This window comes from Salvelinus fontinalis, chromosome 40 (assembly GCF_029448725.1).
Source record: "Salvelinus fontinalis isolate EN_2023a chromosome 40, ASM2944872v1, whole genome shotgun sequence".
Lineage (NCBI taxonomy): Eukaryota > Metazoa > Chordata > Actinopteri > Salmoniformes > Salmonidae > Salvelinus > Salvelinus fontinalis.
Genome location: NC_074704.1, coordinates 24,634,587 through 24,654,114, shown reverse-complemented (window position 1 = coordinate 24,654,114; position 19,528 = coordinate 24,634,587). Strand labels below are relative to the sequence as shown.

The 19,528-nt window shown below is 44.8% G+C and overlaps 1 protein-coding gene across 3 annotated transcripts; it reads left to right on the top strand.

Annotated features, from left to right (window-relative positions):
- The first annotated feature begins 14,225 nt into the window (after positions 1–14,225).
- On the top strand, positions 14,226–18,135 carry LOC129839171 (interferon regulatory factor 2-binding protein 2-B-like). 3 transcript variants are annotated; one of them, XM_055906463.1, is made up of 3 exons: positions 14,253–15,213; positions 15,747–16,589; positions 16,938–18,135. In XM_055906463.1, exons 2-3 carry the CDS (start codon positions 15,803–15,805, stop codon positions 17,675–17,677), a joined length of 1,527 nt encoding a protein of 508 aa, XP_055762438.1. In that variant the 5' UTR covers positions 14,253–15,213; positions 15,747–15,802; the 3' UTR covers positions 17,678–18,135. The 3 variants fall into 3 exon arrangements, with proteins under 3 accessions (XP_055762436.1, XP_055762438.1, XP_055762437.1); XM_055906462.1 differs by having other exon boundaries at positions 14,253–15,488; XM_055906461.1 differs by having other exon boundaries at positions 14,226–16,589.
- Positions 18,136–19,528: the final 1,393 nt, after the last annotated feature.

Here is a 19,528-nt window from a genome sequence, read left to right as displayed (position 1 = left end):
GCGGGCTTAGCATCAATAAGGCAATGTGACTTCGGAAGGCATGTGACCGGTGCACAGCGCCCTTGAAGCCGACATGGCCTAATTGCCCATTGTGACACTCCAAAGGTTCACGGGGTGGCAATAATTGGTGTTTATCTCATGTCAGATCGACCTCGAACTATGAAATCGTCAGGACCTACTAAAGATTACCACACACAAGGGGCTGTGAACTTTGTCTGGTCACTTTGTACAGTGTAGCTGTGCAGGGTAACTCACCAAGGATAACCTTTTTGGTCTAATGTTCATTCCGCACACTCATTGGACTAGTACAACCTAGCTACAGGTTTACCGATTTTGTTTGTCACATGGCACTTCGGAATAGTTTATTTTTAGCGGTTCACAGCGAATATCTTTGATAATTTTTTCGCTGACCTGGTCAAATGACTCTAGCAGAACTTTGTTTTCGAATTTGGCACAGAGAAACTAGAGGCCATGAGCAAATTGGTCAAAAAGAATGGCACCGATTGGCCTATAGGTGGAGCTGTTATAAGTAGTCTCACTTAAACCCTCATATCCGCCGCCCTGTTTGACCTAAAGACTTGAACTTTGTATGTAGGTGTCCCATAAGGCCCATCAGGATAGATTTTGTTTAGAGTGCTTTGCTTTGTTATCCAACTGATCTTGTGTCCTTTCTGTCATCCTGTGAACACCGTTCATTGCTGCTCGCAGCTATATTTTGAAAATATATATATTTTTTAAAGTATTTTGGATGTTCATTGGATTGATAGAGATAAAGGTGAAATGTAGAAGGGTGCTGAAAGAGCACTGGGACTGATTCAAACCCATGCTGGCAGTGGTACGTTGTACATGTGCTCCAGAGGCAGCGGCTTAGACTGCTAGACCACCCCAGACCAGGAACAGTTTCTATGTGCATGTAGCACATATTTTTCTAAGTAAGTCCCCCTTCTTGGAATCATCTATGACCTTTAGACTTGTGTTTATCATTGTGATCTTACTACCTGTAACCTCTAATAGTTTACCCTTGGACCTAACATTGGGGGTAATGGCTAACTTTGACGGAGTTAGGTGAACACGGTATGACGGATCAGTAATTCCCTTCACCAGCACATTGGGCAATCGTGTGACACAGAAACAGTCACGGTGGGGCATTATCCATGAGTACTGATTTTGGCATGAAGGTGAAAACAGTGCTTTGTGGTGATGTCATCCAAGATGGGAGTTGGGTGAGCCAATCAGAGTGCAGTTTGTTTGACAACACCTTATCGTACGTGTTACTGAGATTGCCGCAAAAAAAGGAGACAGACCAAACAACCCGGAAAATTCTGAACTCGTCAGGCTTATGCACACGTCAACATCAGAGATCTTTTGTTGTTGTCTTTTTTATCAATGTAAAAAATATGAAAAGAAAGTAACAATAGATTTCCATCTGGAAAAGTCTTTAGAAAACAATATTACTACACTGCTTCTTGTTTCTAGGAAGAAAACCCTCATTGCTTTTTTAGTTAACTATTGATATACAATTACTTGAGCACACGTATTTATGTATGCATGTTTTTAATGCATCAACATTATAATGTGTCCCTGAAATTCACTCAGTGTCTTGCAAAAGGTCCCTATTCCCATAATGAAAAACAATTAAAACATTACCAAAAGAAATCTAGTATATACTGTAAACGTGTGAGTGGGAGGATTCTACTGCATATCAACTGCTATTCTGTCAACCATTAACTGCCTGCCTTGAAAATGACGAATCTCTGTTTGACCTCCAAAGAATGACAAATTCATGTTTGGACTTGGCTCCCCATCCCTTCTAACATAGGAGCTGGTTGGCTTGGGACAAATAGGAATTGGCAGGGAGCTGAAGCCACTCAAAACTCTCTCTCTCACACAGACACACACGCACGGGCTTCCCGCCAAGTTGTTGTCCAATAGTCCGACTGAATATGAAAAAAAGCTGAGTGTGTGTGTGAGTGTCGAACGCACTCTCCTCAACCACAAGGTCATCCAGTCCAGCCCAGCCCCTCGTACCCACACAAACGGCTCTACACCCCGCTTCGGTCTCTCAGGGTCGCCTGAGATGGGATTCCTTTCCAAATCAATTTCCAAAATGGCTGCCCCGGGTGGAGAGAGGATAAGCCGACCTCTCGCTGTGACTGCTTTGCCAAGTCTAGCCGAGTGCAATCGGCTATGCAGTCAGGAGTGTTACTCATACGCTTGCTTGCTGAACTCTTACTTGTTGTGAAACTCAAGGCCTTTCTGTAACGATATCATACCAATTACACAATACAAAATAATCATATAGATGATGATGAGTTTGTGTATTTGTCAGTGCAGCATGGTCTTTGCTCAGTGCAGGACTTGCTGTTATCAGTCCTCTTGGCCAAACGGACTTCGCTTTTCATCAAAATGTGCGTCACTTATGAGTAAACAAGAGTAGTGGTAAAAAACACACCACTGTGGCCGGTCCATGCTCCGAGCCCCAGTAGCCTACGGCCCCCCCCCCCCCCCCCCCAAACGCTGACCTGCAAAAGTGCTAACCCTCTCCCTGTTGTCTCTCTCTTTCCGCCCACGCGCTAAAACATGCGCGAGCGAGCGGTGCTGCAATTAAAGCTGAGTGTGAGTCATGCGTTGCACAATAACGCTGTGCCGCGTAATCACATAACACCGGTTTATCTGTCTCTCCAAGGGCACCTAGTGTACTCTGCGCCGCCGCCCAGGGCTGTGTTGTGCTCTGTTGTGACAGTCTGACAGAAAGAGATGAAGAACGATACAGAGCTAGAGAGAGACCAGAACAAATAAGAGGAAGAAAAGGGAGAGAGAAATGGCTTTGGTGGGTGTGAGAGTGGGAGAATGGAGTTAGAGAGGTGTAGAGATAGGGAAGAAGGGGGGAGAAGAGGGGTGTCGACAGGTGGGTTGTGGCTGGGGAGACTGGCTAAAGCCACTGATGTTCTCTAGCCCACTCAGCTCGTCTTAGCTCCGAGAATACAGCCTGCCAAGTGGCCTGCCTCACCTCTGGGACATGACACACTAACACACACACAGCTCACACATATTCAAGGCTTAGACACGCAAACACACGACTCATGCACACACTAACACACAACTCACACACACTAACACACGCTCGCGTAAGCCTTGAATGAGTGTGTAAGGCTTACGTTAATTGTTTGTTAGTGTGTGTGAGTTGTGTGTTCGTGTACGTGAGTTGTGTGTCAGTGTGTGAGCTGTTTGTTGGTGTGTGTCATTCAAGGCAGTCGCGGTGGGGCTTTACGTCTGCAGGTTGTGGCACAGAGCTTTTAGATGTGATACATACATTCTAGCCCAAGGTGGTTAATGCTGTAGCTGAAACCTAAATGCTGTAGAATAGACTGTAGGAATGGTCTATTATTAAGCACTTTGCAGAGAACAGTTTGAATGTGCACTGACACTCTCCAGCTATACTATAGTCTAGACCCGAGGCTATGAACCAAGAGCAAATTAATTGGGACTGATGCATTGTTGCTAAGCGACACTGTCACACTATGAAATGTTTGTTTGGAGATCAATGTGCTCTTTGGGCCAAATACCAGCTCGAGCAGCACATACCTAAATCCAACATTTCTGTAAACTATGCATCGCTGTTATAGAGATTTTATGCAAATACCCGACACATATCTCAAGCAAGCATTTGGTCCTCATGTCTCCAAAACGGGTTGTATTCTCTACGAACAAAACATTTACATTTTACATTTAAGTCATTTAGCAGACGCTCTTATCCAGAGCGACTTACAAATTGGTGCATTCACCTTATGACATCCAGTGGAACAGCCACTTTACAATAGTGCATCTAAATCTTTTAAGGGGGGGGGGGGGCAGAAGGATTGCTTTATCCTATCCTAGGTATTCCTTGAAGAGGTGGCGTTTCAGGTGTCTCCGGAAGGTGGTGATTGACTCCGCTGTCCTGGCGTCGTGAGGGAGTTTGTTCCACCATTGGGGTGCCAGAGCAGCGAACAGTTTTGACTGGGCTGAGCGGGAACTGTACTTCCTCAGTGGTAGGGAGGCGAGCAGGCCAGAGGTGGATGAACGCAGTGCCCTTGTTTAGGTGTAGGGCCTGATCAGAGCCTGAAGGTACTGAGGTGCCGTTCCCCTCACAGCTCCGTAGGCAAGCACCATGGTCTTGTAGCGGATGCGAGCTTCAACTGGAAGCCAGTGGAGAGAGCGGAGGAGCGGGGTGACGTGAGAAAAACAGAAGCAAACAGACCGAAACGGTGAAGGACTTGCTACGGTGTTCACAAATAAATACGACCACGGACAATTACCAGTTGTAAGTCAGGACCCAGGGTTGTCGAAAGGTTTAGGTGGTGGCTCAAAATAGGGACGGAAAGAGCAATGGGAACAACGCTATAAAACAGATTACAGGAGGAAGAAGGAACATACAGTAACACGGGTATAAAGATAACATGTCAATTCTTCACAGAGAGGGAAAGAGAATGTAAAACGGCTATTGTTTTCATCTCCGCTGAATCTGTTGGACAGAGTAGAATTCCCCCTTTCATGCGGAAGGCCTTGTGTTCCCGCGTCTGGTGTATGTCCAAAATCACACCCTGGGAAATTGGGTGTCATCTGGGATGCAGTCCTGGTTTTCGGTGTTCACCACGCCCTCACATCTGGTGTGAACGAGACTAGCTCAGATAAATGACTAGTAAAGGGGACGGAGAGTTTTAGAGCGGCGATGACCGCATGGCGAGGCCTCGCGAGGAATATAGCGGCCGAGGCCGGATGACAAAAACAGAGGGGAAGCTGGAAAATGTCTGAAAATGTTGCGCAGATGACGGTTTGATTCATGCGCTAGATGTCGGAAAACCGTTTCCTTGACACAAGGACTTGCGAGGAGGGACTGTTGTTTATTTGAGGATTCTCTCATCCAGACCAGGCAGAAATAAAGTGATGTGCACATATGGGGTCTGCTAGCAATGAATCTATTACCGATATATAAGTAGCGGAGGTCGCATGTTAGCTCCCTGAGTAAGCTTAGTGACCTAACACAGTCTAGCAGAGAATCTATTACCATTTAGAATAAATATGTAGCGTAGATGGTTCTCTGAAGTGCACTTGCAAGACGAGTAACATCATCTTAGATGTGAAGACTTGTGTTAACTCCCCGAGCAAGGTTTTAGCTTAGTGGGCTAACACGGTCTTCTGTTGGGCAGACAACCTGTTTTTTTTAAACCTGCTAGTATACTCTAGGATACTGGACCCTCTTGCTGCTCAACTCTCAACTTGCTAGTTGGTTAAAAAGGTCAATGTGGCACAGTTGGTCACATGATCAACATGTTGCATCACATGGGCCGACCATTCCTCAATCATCACGTTGTGTCATTTCTGAGTGGGTGGGCCAAATGTACCTTTTGGAAGGGGCAATAGCCAACCCAGCACCCTCCCCTAGAATCTGCCTTGTTCCTCTGTGAGACACTCGGTAAAAAGCTTGAGTGTCAGGAATAAAGACATCTTCATCTCCTGTCATCCACTTTAACCTGATACTTCAGACTTAATGTTTTGCCTCATTATCGTTTCAAAAACTCCCCTTTAGTGCGCTTGCTCCCTTGGAGTGGCCTGAAAACTCTGTCTGTCTGGACATTACATAAGCTGTCATTATTTGCAGTTTCTTGCTTCGGGGCCTAGTTACGTCATGGTGAACTTTGCCGTGCTGTTATTTTTGGCAGCCCTGTGTTGCGTACCTGAATGGAGAATAGCTGGCTTAGCACCCTGGCGAACTAACTGTCGAAGAGGGAAAACAGGAACAAAAATGTTTTCTCCCGTAACAGCCCAGACCATAAAAGAATCCCATGAAATTTAAGCGGGCACTTCGTTGATGAGTTTACCATTCTCGCCCCGAAGATGCATGTGGATATCGGAAAGAGTGAATCGAGGGGAAACTTGCAGAGCGTGGCAGAAAATACCCCAAGATGCAGAGTTGCATCACAGTAGGGATAGCCTATAAGTATTTTGCAGATACTGCTACTCAAAGATAATCAAAACTCAATGGTATTTTGCACCAATGCACAAACATGGTGTGTTTTGGGTTTTGCTCGCCTTTCTCCATCAGGGGAAATATTGAATGGCCTAATATTCATTTTGTTTTAGTTGAGGTGTGGAACTGTCGAGATGAGGAATGTTGGCTAGCATAATCTTTGGATCTTCTTTTTCACATAAATGAAAGCCCTATTTTTGCTGGTGTCCACGAGTGTAGCTTCTCAGTTTGCATGTCATATGATTTTACTCTTCTATCCTCTTAGGAATTTGCGTCCTCAACTGCTTTGCGATTTTGCTCTCTCCATATTTTCCCATACTGGAGAAATTGCGGGGTAGATTCCAGCAATTTCCCCACACGCTTGCGAAGAGTGTGCGATCATATGCTCGGTTGTCTGCTATTTTTCAAAATGTCCCCTTACACTATGTTACTGAATACAGACAATTTTTTTAATTAAATGCCCCCATCCCCTGTTTCTTCTCTCACCCATCCTGCTTAACTGCTAGTCCTCACACACCCCTTTCTCCGCCCATCCTCCCTCACCCCTTTCTCCGCCCATCCTCCCCCAACTCCCTCCCCCTCGGTGTGGCGGCTTTGCAGATGTGGCACATCTGGCTCCAGGAGTGACTCATTATTATTCGCTCTGATGTTCCACTCCTCTCTCTCTCTCTCTCTCTCTCTCCTGCTGCCATGGCAACTGATGAATGTTTGGCAGGAAGCCCTAGTCGGAGGATTCAGGGATGAATAAGAGCCTAGCGATGGGTGTGTGTGTATGTGTGTATGTGTGTCATAGAGAGAGTGGGAGGAATGGAAAAAGAGAGGGAGAGAGGGAGGGCATAGAGAAAAAAGGGAGGGAGGGAGGGAGGGAGAAGGGAGTAAGCTCTCAGTAGTTTGGCTTCGATCCAGGGCAACCATAATGCCTGGCTGAAATGAGGCCCTTGGCAGAACACCAGGTCTCTGAGAACAAAGATGTGTGCTTCTAACGCTGGCGACAGGGCCCCGCTTGGCAGCCTCTGCGTTTACCCAGCAGCCTTTGCCTTGGCAGCCCGCCACCCTTTCCCTCCAGGCCTGCAAAGAGGATTAGGGTGGAGGGAGCGAGGGAGAGAGAGCGAGAGAAGGGAAAAAGAAAGCCTTGTTTTTCTCTTGTCTCCTCACTTTGCCCCTGTGACATCACCGCCTCTCCTCCGTTTCCAGATGCACACCGTCCAAAAGTGTTTTTCCCCTCTCTCTCCAAACGCGCCATTTTATTTGAGTTGGCCTTCCATTTTATAAACGGTGTCGTCAGTCGCTATATTGAGGGTAAGTCTGAGCGCCCAAAATGGCATCCTTCTCAGTAGTATGACTAACTGCACGTGTAAGGACCAGAGGACTAGATCTGCACCAAATGCCTATGCAGTCTCCAAGCATTGCCTTGAATGCAAATGCTGCTTTGTCAACGTGATGCAAAAACATCACACCCCTTCCTATACAATAAAATGCTCGTGCTGTGACATTACCAGGATATTGCATCACTCCGTACTGCAACGCTGCATCAAAGATCAAAGCACTGCAGTCAACTCCGCTTCTCGAGACTGTCGCCGCTTTAAGAACGCTGCAAAGTCAAGGCTGCAGCATCCCAATTTTTTTTCTTTCTTTTCAATCAGCATTTGTTACCTCTGCTTATTGATCTGCCAAAGAAGCATTGTGGACAATCAATAGGGTAGTACATTTCCCTTCGGCTCTGTCCAAGAAGCTATCTCTTTAAGTGGCAGATGCCTCAGCCGTTCGCACCATAACAGGCTGTCAGGGTCAGAGAGTGGATTCATTGCAGCAAAGCAGGAAGTGATTTGGCAATTTAGTGTGTGCACACTCAGCGAGCTGTGGGCAGTCGTCTGAAGCGTAGACCACACTATTTATTAATGTCTGTGTGCACACTGTAACCTAGCTTTAAGTACTATTTAGGGGAGCAGTGAGGAGGGCATTAAATGTGGGATCTTTTTTCTATGTAAGGCATGGGATTAGTTCGTGGCAAGCTCGGATGATTAAGACGAGAGAGAGAAAAAAAACGTCTGTAAACAGGAAATGCTTCATTACTTAGAATGTCCTGATAGGAGAGTGATCTCCATAGTAACCCTTTCCTTCCTGCACTGACAATAACAACATGACATTATAATGATGATGATGATTTGGTTTCCCCTCCATTGCGCCACACTTAAAGTCAAATGTTGATGACGATAAACTAAAGTGTGATTTCAGGGAATCGGGAATAAGTCATCTTTAAAAATAAAAAATATTGAATAATGTTTTCGGATGAGTTTACACAGCATGTTGCTTTTGTGTCTGTCAGAACCAACTGTGACTAAGCAAAATAGCCAATATTGCTAGGTCAGTAACTCCAAGCTTAGACACAACACAATGTCATCGACCCCATTCTAAAATAAGTCCATTAGTCCATTAGGTCTATAACTAGCTAATAGTTTTCAGTTAATAACGTAAGAATTCAGGCCTTGAGGAACACGTTGCAACAACCTCAGCCCACAAGATGAATTCCCCTAAATGGGAGGTTAGGCGCCAAAGTAAGCCTACACTTTCTTGGCAACTACGGAAGACGTCCTCTGACAAAAATACTACGAATTTAATTTAGAATGCATTTCAATTAAATGCACACATTAAATCAAATACCTCAGAAAGGAAATTCCCTTTGGGACCACAAGGCTAATCATTTATAAGCATTGGGAGCCAAACAGCTATTTATTTGGAACTCTGTCAGTTGCTTCCCGACAGAGGCAAAAGTAAAAGGCTATTTGTTTTCTTTTTGCTCTCGAAAGCAACATGCAGCAGCATGCGCTCGATAACTTCAAAGCACATGTGCTGTGTACAGTAATGCTTAATTCACGAAAAGTACTGTTTAAAAATTTAAAGGCTTTAACACATCAAAGAGAAGCCACTACAAAGCCATTTGTTCAATTATTAAACGACTTCCATTCTGTTAATTTGCCTCAGTCGCATACTGGAAGGCTTGCGCATATAACCACCTAGTTACTGAGTCTACAGACAGATCACAGAGGAACAAAAGTCCATTGACTGAGTCACAAGGGGGGGGGGGGGGGGGGGTTGCCGAACCGTAAACATTCCTGGTCAAGGGCAAATTGATAAGATGAATTCTTTTTTTATCAAACATATCCTCACTCCCTAGCTTTGGCAAGCAAATGCATGGAGTCATGTGGTTCAGATATCGTCTTTATTTGTTTTTGTCATCATTGGATACTTTTGCGAACGGCCAGGAGTCCATCTGAAACAAGCTGGACACCGTGCTACAGTGTGACCTCAAAGTCACCTTCTCCAGACTGCTTTTCCTGGGATTCTTTCCCATTGAGCAGATTTCCTCCCATGTGAAACGGCTAAGCTGAATACACTGACTCCTTTGACCCTCTTCCTCGCCATGAGGCCATGTCTACAAATATCACATCTGACTAACTCCAACCTCCAACCAACTGGGAACCTTTTCAAGGGCCCTTGCCCAAGAGTCAGGCAAGGAATGGCTGACCTGAAAGAACTTCCAAGTAACACTTGACTTGAAGCCAACAGGTATGACGTGATCATAATGCATGGTAAGACTTGTCATATGACACTCTTATTCATGTGTTGCACATTTCATCACAATATTGAATGAATGCTGATGAAGATTTCGTCTAAAGTACATTACTGTGGCTTGGAAACCCCATGACATTTCAAAAAGGAGGCAAATAATTAGTAAGACAAGCTTTTGTCATCATTGTGATGTTGGCAGATTTACATTAGATACAGTATAAATGTAGCTAGCTAAGATTGAGGAGAGAGCACCGAAATGTTAGCTAGCTAATGTTAGCATTGCTAGCTATTTCCAATGAACAAGTAAACTTGACGACCTCATAATGATGGCAAAGCTGTTTTCTACTAATTATTTGTCTACTTCAGCAATGTCATCGTATTTCCAGGCCACTATAGTGTACATTTGACGAAACAGTCATTAGCCTCCTGTTCAGAAAGACATCATTAACCATCAGTCAGACATTAATATGCTGCGGCATCTGTAAAACGTTGATAACAATGGCAACAATGCGACCGAGTGACAGATGTGCAACCCATGAATAATATCTTAGTATCATATGTCATAATGATCCTCAGTTGTTGCCAAAAATAACACATAAAAAGACATACAGTAAGATATTAGTTAATAATCAAATATTATAAGGGTAGCAATGCACCAGTACCTATTGGCTTTAAGTGAAATGTTACCCTAATTTCTCTTTAACCACTCTTGCCATTCTCTTCCTCAGACCATTAAGAAGAATGCTTAAAAGTAACAATAGCAGGCTCGTGTCAAGACACTGTGGCAACCTGTGATTGCGTGACATGTAGTCCTCTGTTTGTGTGTGAGCCGCTGTTCAAGCTGCCACCAAAGTTGGAGCACCTGGGGATGCTGAGTGATATCAGCGTGCCACATAAGCCACCAGAGTGCCCTCACCCCCCTCCTTCATCCCTCCCATCCCATCAGCAGATCAGCAGGTCTTAGGGTCTTCCAACCTTCGTGACAAGCCACAATAGATGCTCAAGTGGATTGTTATGCATGTAGGTGAGGGCAAGGGAGGGAGGAAGTGAGGGTATGTGTGTGTGTGTGAGGATAGGGGTGTGTGTGTGAGGATAGGGGTGTGTGTGTGAGGATAGGGGTGTGTGTGTATTCTTTGTGTGAATGTGTGTGTGTGTTTGTGCATGCGTCTGTGACTTTGTGTTTGTGTCTGTGACTGACTTTCTGTATGTGTGTGTAAACTGTAATCACACCGCATAAGGGGATTGTTTTTCTTCACGCTGGCCCAGCTCAAGACAAGGCCACAAGCGTAAGGGATGTTCCCACTCTAATTAACCAGCTTACTAAAGAGTCTTAAGTGAAACAAGAGGGTTACCTTGCTGCTCTGCAGACGTCTTGGCATGGTAGTGGGGAAATGTCGAACTTGATTGGTAGCCATGATGATGAAACTCAATATGGTGTTAGCTTAAGTATGTATTTCGTTAGAGTCTAGATACACACACACACACACGTGTGTGCATGTGCACACTCGCGTTGTGTGTGTGTGTGCATGTGTGTGCTCGTATTATTAAATACATACTCAAATGTACAATACACAATGCAAACTACACCACATCCAACCTATCTGACCTCCAGGTACATTCTTATTTTGGGTCAAAACTTTTCCTTTCTATTTTAATATCTACAGTATCTCTCCCTGCCATCGCTTGGGATTTGCTTATACACCGTTCACAGGGGCACATTGTCCTGGATGCAAATAGCCCACACTGCTATTGCTGCTCAGTGCTCATTTGCCTGTTCTGCCTCAGGCTGCAGAGAAATAGGACACATTGTTCACTGGTGCACCTACAGTAGCCTACGTGTCCCCCTCGCGTCTCTCTCTCTCTTTCTCTCTCCGCACAGCTGACTGGGCGAGCGAGACGAGGCATGTCACAGTGCTGCAGCCAAGAGAGCAGGACGAGACAAAATGGGCCACGGCCACATCAAGTCAGCTGTCTGGGCGATGCAGATCCACACCGACGTGATACAGTCATACAGACCATTGAGTAAGAGATGACTGGGTTGCTACTGTTAATGCTGAGTCATTGTCAGTGGTTCACTGTTAGAATGGCTCTCCTCTTGGCCAGCCATCATTCCACAACTAGTTTGTTTACATTCAGGGGCATCATGCACCACAAAAATCTGAGGGGGCATAAGGTACATGAGGATGGCTGTGGTGTGGTCCAGAGAGGGGCTATGACCCCATCCGTAAATTTGAAAATGTAGCATTTTTCAAACACCAGAAACAGCTTTTTCCTGCAATCTATAGCCATAATCATTATGCTTAATTTTATGTCCAAACATTTCTTTTTTTCTCCATATCGAAGCATACCTCTTGTGCTGTCTGTATCCTCCTGACTGGTGGTTATTAAAAATTTAAAAATGCTTCTCTGCATCTCTGCTAATCTGGGTAAAACATTTTAAGGAATGTCTTATCCAACATTTAGTTATTGCTTGCTTAACAAACATGCAAGCAGTTATGCCAGCTAAGATAGTTAGACAAGCTAGCTACTCTTACACTGATTGATAGTCTGGAGATTGGGAACCTAGTTGGGATAGCTCAGTGGTGTAAAGTACTTAAGTAAAAAATACTTTAAAGTACTACTTAAGTAATTTTGGGGGGTATCTGTACTTTAGTATTTATATTTTTGACAACTTTTACTTCTACTTCACTACATGCCTAATGCAAATAATATACTTTCTACTCCATTCATTTTCCCTGACACCCAAAAGTACTTGTTACATTTTGAATGCTTAAAATTGTCCAATTTACACACTTATCAAGAGAACATCCCTGGTCATCTCTACTGCCTCTGATCTGCTTCATTTGGAAATGATGTCTGAGTGTTGGAGTGTGCCCCTGGCTATGCATACATTTAAAAAACAAGAAAATTGTGGCATCTGGTTTGCTTTATATAGGGAATTTGATATGATTTATACTTTTACTTTCAATACTTAAGTATATTTTAGCAATTACATTTACCTTTGATACTTAATTATATTTAAAACCAAATACTTCGACTTTTACTCAAGTAGTATTTTACTGGATGACTTTCACTTGAGTCATTTCCTATTAAGGTATCTTTACTTTTACTCAAGTATGACAATTGGGTACTTTTCCACCACTGGGATAGCTAAAGCCAACTTAAAGAAATTGCTAAGTGGCTAGTAGTATTACAGAGCAGAGGGGGCACCACGGGTCCCGGAGTCCCCAAAATTCTGGGGTCTGTAGTTTTTCATGATCTGGTAACCAACCTAACCAGCAAAAAATTCTGTCTCTTATATTGTATGATGTGATTAATCTATTGTAAAAAGGTTTAATATGGGCTATGACAGGACCAGAGTTTTCTAATCAGGTCACATGTTTGTTTTTTTAAATCCTGGGAAAATTTCCTGGCCTTGGGGACGATGAAAACCCTGTCGAACTGCAGGCAGCAACCTTGTACTTGTTCATATTAATTATATTTTCAAGGGAAGGGAAATGGTATATCTAGTCAGTTGCACAACTGAATGAATTCAACTGACATTTGTATTACAACTAGTGGGGTTTCCTATACACCGAGAAAGCAACATGATTGGACAATAAAACTCACAGGGCTGAGCTTGCTTTATGCAGGGATGCATCATGTAGTCCTGTCCTATGCAACTGTAGGCCTAATTAAAAATGTACTCAGTCTATGTTGGCTTTTGTGTTTATTATTTCCAGTTAATTTTGGATTGAAAAAATCTAGGTAGCCTAGTCAGCCCAATTTTGAATATAAACCAAATGTCTTCCCATTCACATTTTCTCACCAACAAATGGGCTATAAATACACAACGTTACCTACTTACACACCAGAGGGACAGGGCCCATAGTAGGCTAGACTATGCGGCTGCTGTTGTTAGTAGCCTACAGTTGATCAGACGGAAAAATGGTCTGGATTCTATGCAATACAGCATGTCAGATCGCTAGATTTTAGGTGTATAGGCTGCTACAGTTATGTAAGAGTTTTTGTTTGTGTCTGTCGGGAGTGACGCTTGCTATATAAATACTGGAGGAAAGTGGAGACCATGCCTTGAACGTTGTGCCCGGCCCGCGTGCAAATGCACGCAGCACTCTGATGTGAAGGACATAGCAAATGTGCGCAAATCGGTCTTAAAGCATACATTTTCTCCCCTCTTTCTAACGCTTTACGTCAATATATTTTATTAAAACAAAAGGGGTTAAAAGGTGCTGTGGCAAATGCCGCCTCCCCACACGTTTTCGGTGGCTGTGTTACAGGACAAATCTGAGGCTGCTACCATACATGTTGTAGCTTGTTGCTATACAATGACATAGTTGCCATTTTCCATGTTTAGTCTATTAGAAACAAATAGGTGTATCCAAAAATGAAACTATAAATCACATTTAGGGCTACTGTCTCTTTAAGAAAGAGCATGATTTTTTTCAGAAACCATTTCCTTTCGTATTCTGCTTTAGCTTGCTGTGACTCGCTCGTCTGTGATCTTTGGCAGCGAGCCAGGATGGGTCGTTTGTTTTTCCACGGATGGGCGAGGTAAGAAGCGGGTACGTGACTAAAATCCACTTCCTGTTTGGAACGTCATCATATAGTAGGCTACATGCTTGCAAAAAAAAAAAAATGCTTTGTATCCGCAGGTCTCCTCGGCGGTATTGCATCTCACACAACAGCCACCTACGTTACAATGTTGTGGCTAACCCTAACAAAGCGACAAAGTAAATGACGGAGAATTCCTCGGTCGGCAATGAGGACATCATTTTTTTTGTCAAACCTTACAGTGAGCTATATAGGCTACACACACAGTTCATGCAATAACAAAAACATTTAGTAGGCCTAAGGCTATTTTGTAGACCTTCCTCACAGTCTAACAAGACCAGACCGGAGTGACATTTAGGCTATGCGAAATGATTATCAAAGTAAATGAACCATCCACACGAATAGCCCCCAGACGTATTAAGAATTGAGGGAGCAGTAATTGACAAAAGTGCAAACGTTGTCTCGGTTTGTGACTTTGATCTGGGGGTTTCCGTGTTCGCCACTCAGACAGGCTGTGAGTTTACTGAATCACGAGGGGTTGATTGGTGTACGTTAGTCATGCTGAACTTTGTCCAATATTTAGACGTCGCTATCAAACGGTGGTAAGGGGCTATATTCTCATGTCGAATTGCAACAACGTTGCAGGTACGCGCCACAGTACGACTGCAACAATGTAGCAACTACCTCGTTATGTGATATTGTTGCATAGAATAAGGGGCGCGTGTAGGAAGCGATTGACAAAGTAGCCTAAACAGTTAATCGCGGCTATTTGTAAAATTATAAACATTGACGTTAAATTAGAATAGTTGTATTATGAAAACAATTTTGTCTAAACAAGTCCCGAGTGTGCAAAGCTGAACTCGTAAACTATGAATTGGAAAGAGGCTATCCCATTTTAAAAGGACGAAGGGAGGAGGGTAAAATCTGCCATAGTAACAGAGTCGAATTGTATGGTTGGATGAAAGCTATCCGCCTCGTGACGTTGTGCTGGCAGTGTGACTGGAATGAGGATTTGCTAAATAGGGCTCTAGTGCCAGTCCGGGAGAGCATGCATAGCCTACCTACCTAAAGGAGCAAGATAGGTAACGCCACTTGTTGAGTTGCATGCAAAGGCATTATACATTCGTGAGACAATTTAGGAGCCGCAATAATTGTAGATGTTGCTTTGAATTCTTTAGATATCGATTCTCAGTAAGCAGAAGCCTATCATCAACAGTTTTGATACAATTAACCTTGACGTGAAATAAATAATTTTATCAGCAGGGCTCAACTGCGTCCAACCAGTTTATCTTCAGGGCTTGCTGGCAGTTTAACTCATTGCACAAGTGGTAGAGCCTACAGATAAAGAGAGAAAAAGGTGAGCATGCGCTGGAGGGGCTGTCTAAGAATCAAGTAAATAGAATTGGAGCTGCTGGAAGCACTTGTGGTGTGTCGTCGGTGACGTCACCGCCCTACATTGAGCTTGAGCTGTGAGTTGTAGTGCGAGATAGATTGAGGCGCGCCGTAGTAAAGTACACAACTGCAATGAACTTCTCAATGTAACTTGGCTGTTTTAAGGCTGTCTGGCTAGAGGGAAAATACACAATTATTTGCGATTCATTTTTTTTTTCTACAGAATAAAACGAATCCCAGGGAGGTTTGGAGAATTTGGTATCCACTTTTTCGAAAACTATGTCGTCCGCGGCTGTAGCTGCTTCGAGGAGGCAGTCGTGTTATTTGTGTGATTTGCCCCGCATGCCATGGGCGATGATCTGGGATTTTACCGAACCTGTTTGCAGGGGATGTGTCAACTACGAGGGAGCCGACCGGATTGAGTTTGTAATTGAGACTGCCCGACAGCTGAAGAGGGCTCATGGATTCCAGGACGGGAGATCTCCGGGGCCAGGCAAAGCTCAGCACTCGGGGAAGGAAATTCAGTCCCACAACCATTCGGCTGGAGACCCCGGCTCGCGTCCGCCTCAGCCTCTGGATCGCTATCCCCTCACTGACCGACCGCCAAGGTTGGGACCGGAGTACCAACCGGGGAGGCAAGTTAACGGCATCCCTGTGCCAAATGGATTTCCTAAACCCGACGACCCGCCGGAGCTGAACCGCCAGAGCCCCAACCCTCGCAGGACTAGCACGGTTCCTCCCAATTTGGTGCCTTTAGTAAACGGAAACATGGGTCCAGTACACGCACTCAATGGTCGGCCCGCTCAAATGGGTATGCCGGGCCCATTGAATGTTCCTGGTCAAGGCGACCACGGCAAGCGCGGGGAGGATATGAAAGACAAGCATAGACCGGATAGCATGTCGGACATGTCGGAGAGCCACAAGCGGGCGGAGGAGTGGATGGGCAAAGGCAAAACAGTGAGGGATTTGATGGCTCTCCACACATTCGACAGCAGGTTCAAGAAAGACCATGCGGCGATGCACCGCGTTATGGGATATGAGTCAAGTGCTACTTCTTCAAAACCAGGTAGGATTGTGGATTTTTTTTCACACATGAATGCATTCATTTAGAAGACTAAAACAAGGAACTGGCAGTGTTCTTAGTCAGCTACTTTGCCACTGTGTTGACGTGGGTTTTCAGCTGAATGTTTGTTTATGCATAGTCTGATCCCCAGCAGGCTACCGAATATACCACTTGTTTTTCCCCTGCACGTTTAGTTTTACATATTAAATAACATACATTCCTCTAAGTTTTATTTTCTTTAATTTACAGTGCATGCACAGTTGCTGCTGTGGTGGTTGGAGTGTTTGTTAAACGTTAACTCCTCTTTCCACCCCCCCACCCCCCCACCCCCCCTTCCTCCTTCTCCAACAGACCGAGGGAAGCACCCGCGGAGCATGAAGAGGAAAGCCTCCCCTGAGCCGGATGGCGACGGCTCCGCCCCCAAGATGAACGGCGGCGAGGGCCAGCCGTGGTTGCCGTCTCCCTCAGAGGTCCTCAAGATGCCCCCGGCCTCCCTGCCAGGCTTCTCTGCCGCTCCACCCTCCACCATCTCCCCCCACAGTCGCACCACCCCACCAGAGGCGGCGACGGCACAGAACGGCCAGTCGCCCATGGCAGCACTCATCCTCGCCGCCGACAATGCCGGCAACACTGGCTCGCCCAAGGATGCCAACCAGGTGCACTCCACCACGGCAGCGGGTCGGCGCAACAGCGGGAGCCCACTGTCCCCGTCCTCTGCAGGCCAGCGGCGGCTGACCCAGAGGGAGGTGGTGGCCACGGCCCACTCGCAGGGCATGGACCCTCACGGGGCGCCGCCGCAGAGCATTCCAGACTCGTCGGTGCCAGGTAGCGTGCCACTGTGCTGCACCCTGTGCCACGAGAGGCTGGAGGACACGCACTTTGTCCAGTGCCCATCGGTGCCCTCACACAAGTTCTGCTTCCCTTGCTCTCGGGAGAGTATCAAACAGCAGGGAGCCACGGGAGAGGTGTACTGCCCCAGCGGGGAGAAATGCCCACTGGTGGGCTCCAACGTACCATGGGCCTTCATGCAGGGTGAAATAGCCACCATCTTAGCAGGGGACGTGAAAGTAAAAAAGGAGAGAGACCCTTGATTTTACCAGCATTTTTTTTTTAAACTACCACAACAAACAAAAACCAACATGTACACCATTACAAATGAATATAAATCCTCGTACCATGCATACCATCCAAAAGAAACTGATGGACGTGTACATATTGGACACAAGGGAAGTTGTATACTTCGTAAACATGGCTGTATAATTTTTTTTTGATTATTTTGTTTTTCAATACATTGTGTTTCTATATATTTTTTTGAAGATAAAGGTATGTACTCATCATAACAGACTACTTTCCTCCTCCCCCTCTTTTTTCGATGTCCTATCGATGTACTTTTTTTAGTTCTGGTGGCAGTCCCTGTTAAACATAGAATGTGACTAACTAATATGACTCTACGAGCACTTGGCAAACTGAATTGCTTCTAGCTGTACTTGTATGCACTTGTTTAAAAAAAAAAACTTGCCAAATACAATTTCTGACCTTGTAATAATAACTAGTGTCTGGTTTGCTTATTTCCCTGCAATCAGTAACGAGTGAAGCCATAGGGAGAGAGTGTAATGTCCCGATTATGAATCACTCATGGGCAGTGATGCAATACCTTTGACAAGAACAAAATGGGACCCAGGGAGGATTGGTGGGGGGGAGCAAAGCGAGGGAGTAGAGAGGGAGGGCAAGAAGTGAGGAAATTTTCAATACAGCAGTAAACATACAGTTGAATATGCCAGCATAAAAAATTCCTCAGATGGTTATAATACTCGTGATTGCTTTGCTTACAGCAACTGAGGCCATTGTACATAATGGCCACTAAGTTAGTCAAATCTACTGCAGGTCTCCTATTGCTGGTGAAGACAGAAGTATTCTTAGTTTCTAATGCTATAAGTTCAGGTACAGTTAACCCAAAATGACTTAAATGTTCATTTAATCAGTTCACTAAGGTTATTCCACAGCACAGTTTATTGGGGATGTTGATTTCTAGAGTGATTCTGCACAATTGAAACATCCTCTAATATACATTTCTTGGTAAGTCAGTTTTTAATTTGAGCGAGTTGATTCGTTTCATGTTCGAAGGTAGTTAGGCTAGCAATGGAGCTAAAATATACAGAAGTCATGGAGATCGATAAGATCTGCACAATATTCAGTTAAATCTCTTTCAAATCTATTCTCTTGTCACTTCGCCCCCAGGGGCATTGCCATTGACACATTGCATCCACACCCTAATACAAAGCAAACAGTAAAGATGTGACGTCATGAGTGATTATATCGTGTGACTACTTGTGAGCTCAGTACTTTGATTGGCTGTATTGGCTTTTCCCACAACTCAACGCCGCGTGCTTGTCAAGAAGTCTGAATGTGATTTCTAATTTTGCCTCGGAGAAATAGTTTGAATACAATCGTTGAGGCTACTGTAGAAGCAAACATGTAGTGTGCACTGTGTGTGAGAGAGGGATTCTTCCATTCGAGCCAGGTAAACCAGTTTTGGAGATAAGAGATTATCTGCAAGCCGTAGCCAATGCTGACTGCATACATATTTAATTCGGTGATAACCTAGATATCTCCCTAGTAACCCAACAGCATAAATGACAAACAATGCATTATTTGTAGATGCCTATTTTTGTTCATTTCCCCTCTGGATTAATTGTTTATTGGCAACTATCTGAAGATGAATATACAATCATCCCCTCTGTAGGCTACAGTGCACACATGATCAAAACACACATGGGCGTTTGACATGGTTCGCCATCAGAACACCGTTGAGTCAATGGCTGCATTGTAGTCCTCAAGAATATCATCCTCCACACAAGAGGGCATAAAAGAGATGCTTGGTCATGTGCACGCCTCAGTGGAATTCCTGAGTCACCGTCCCCCCGCCTCCCCTCCCTCTCGTC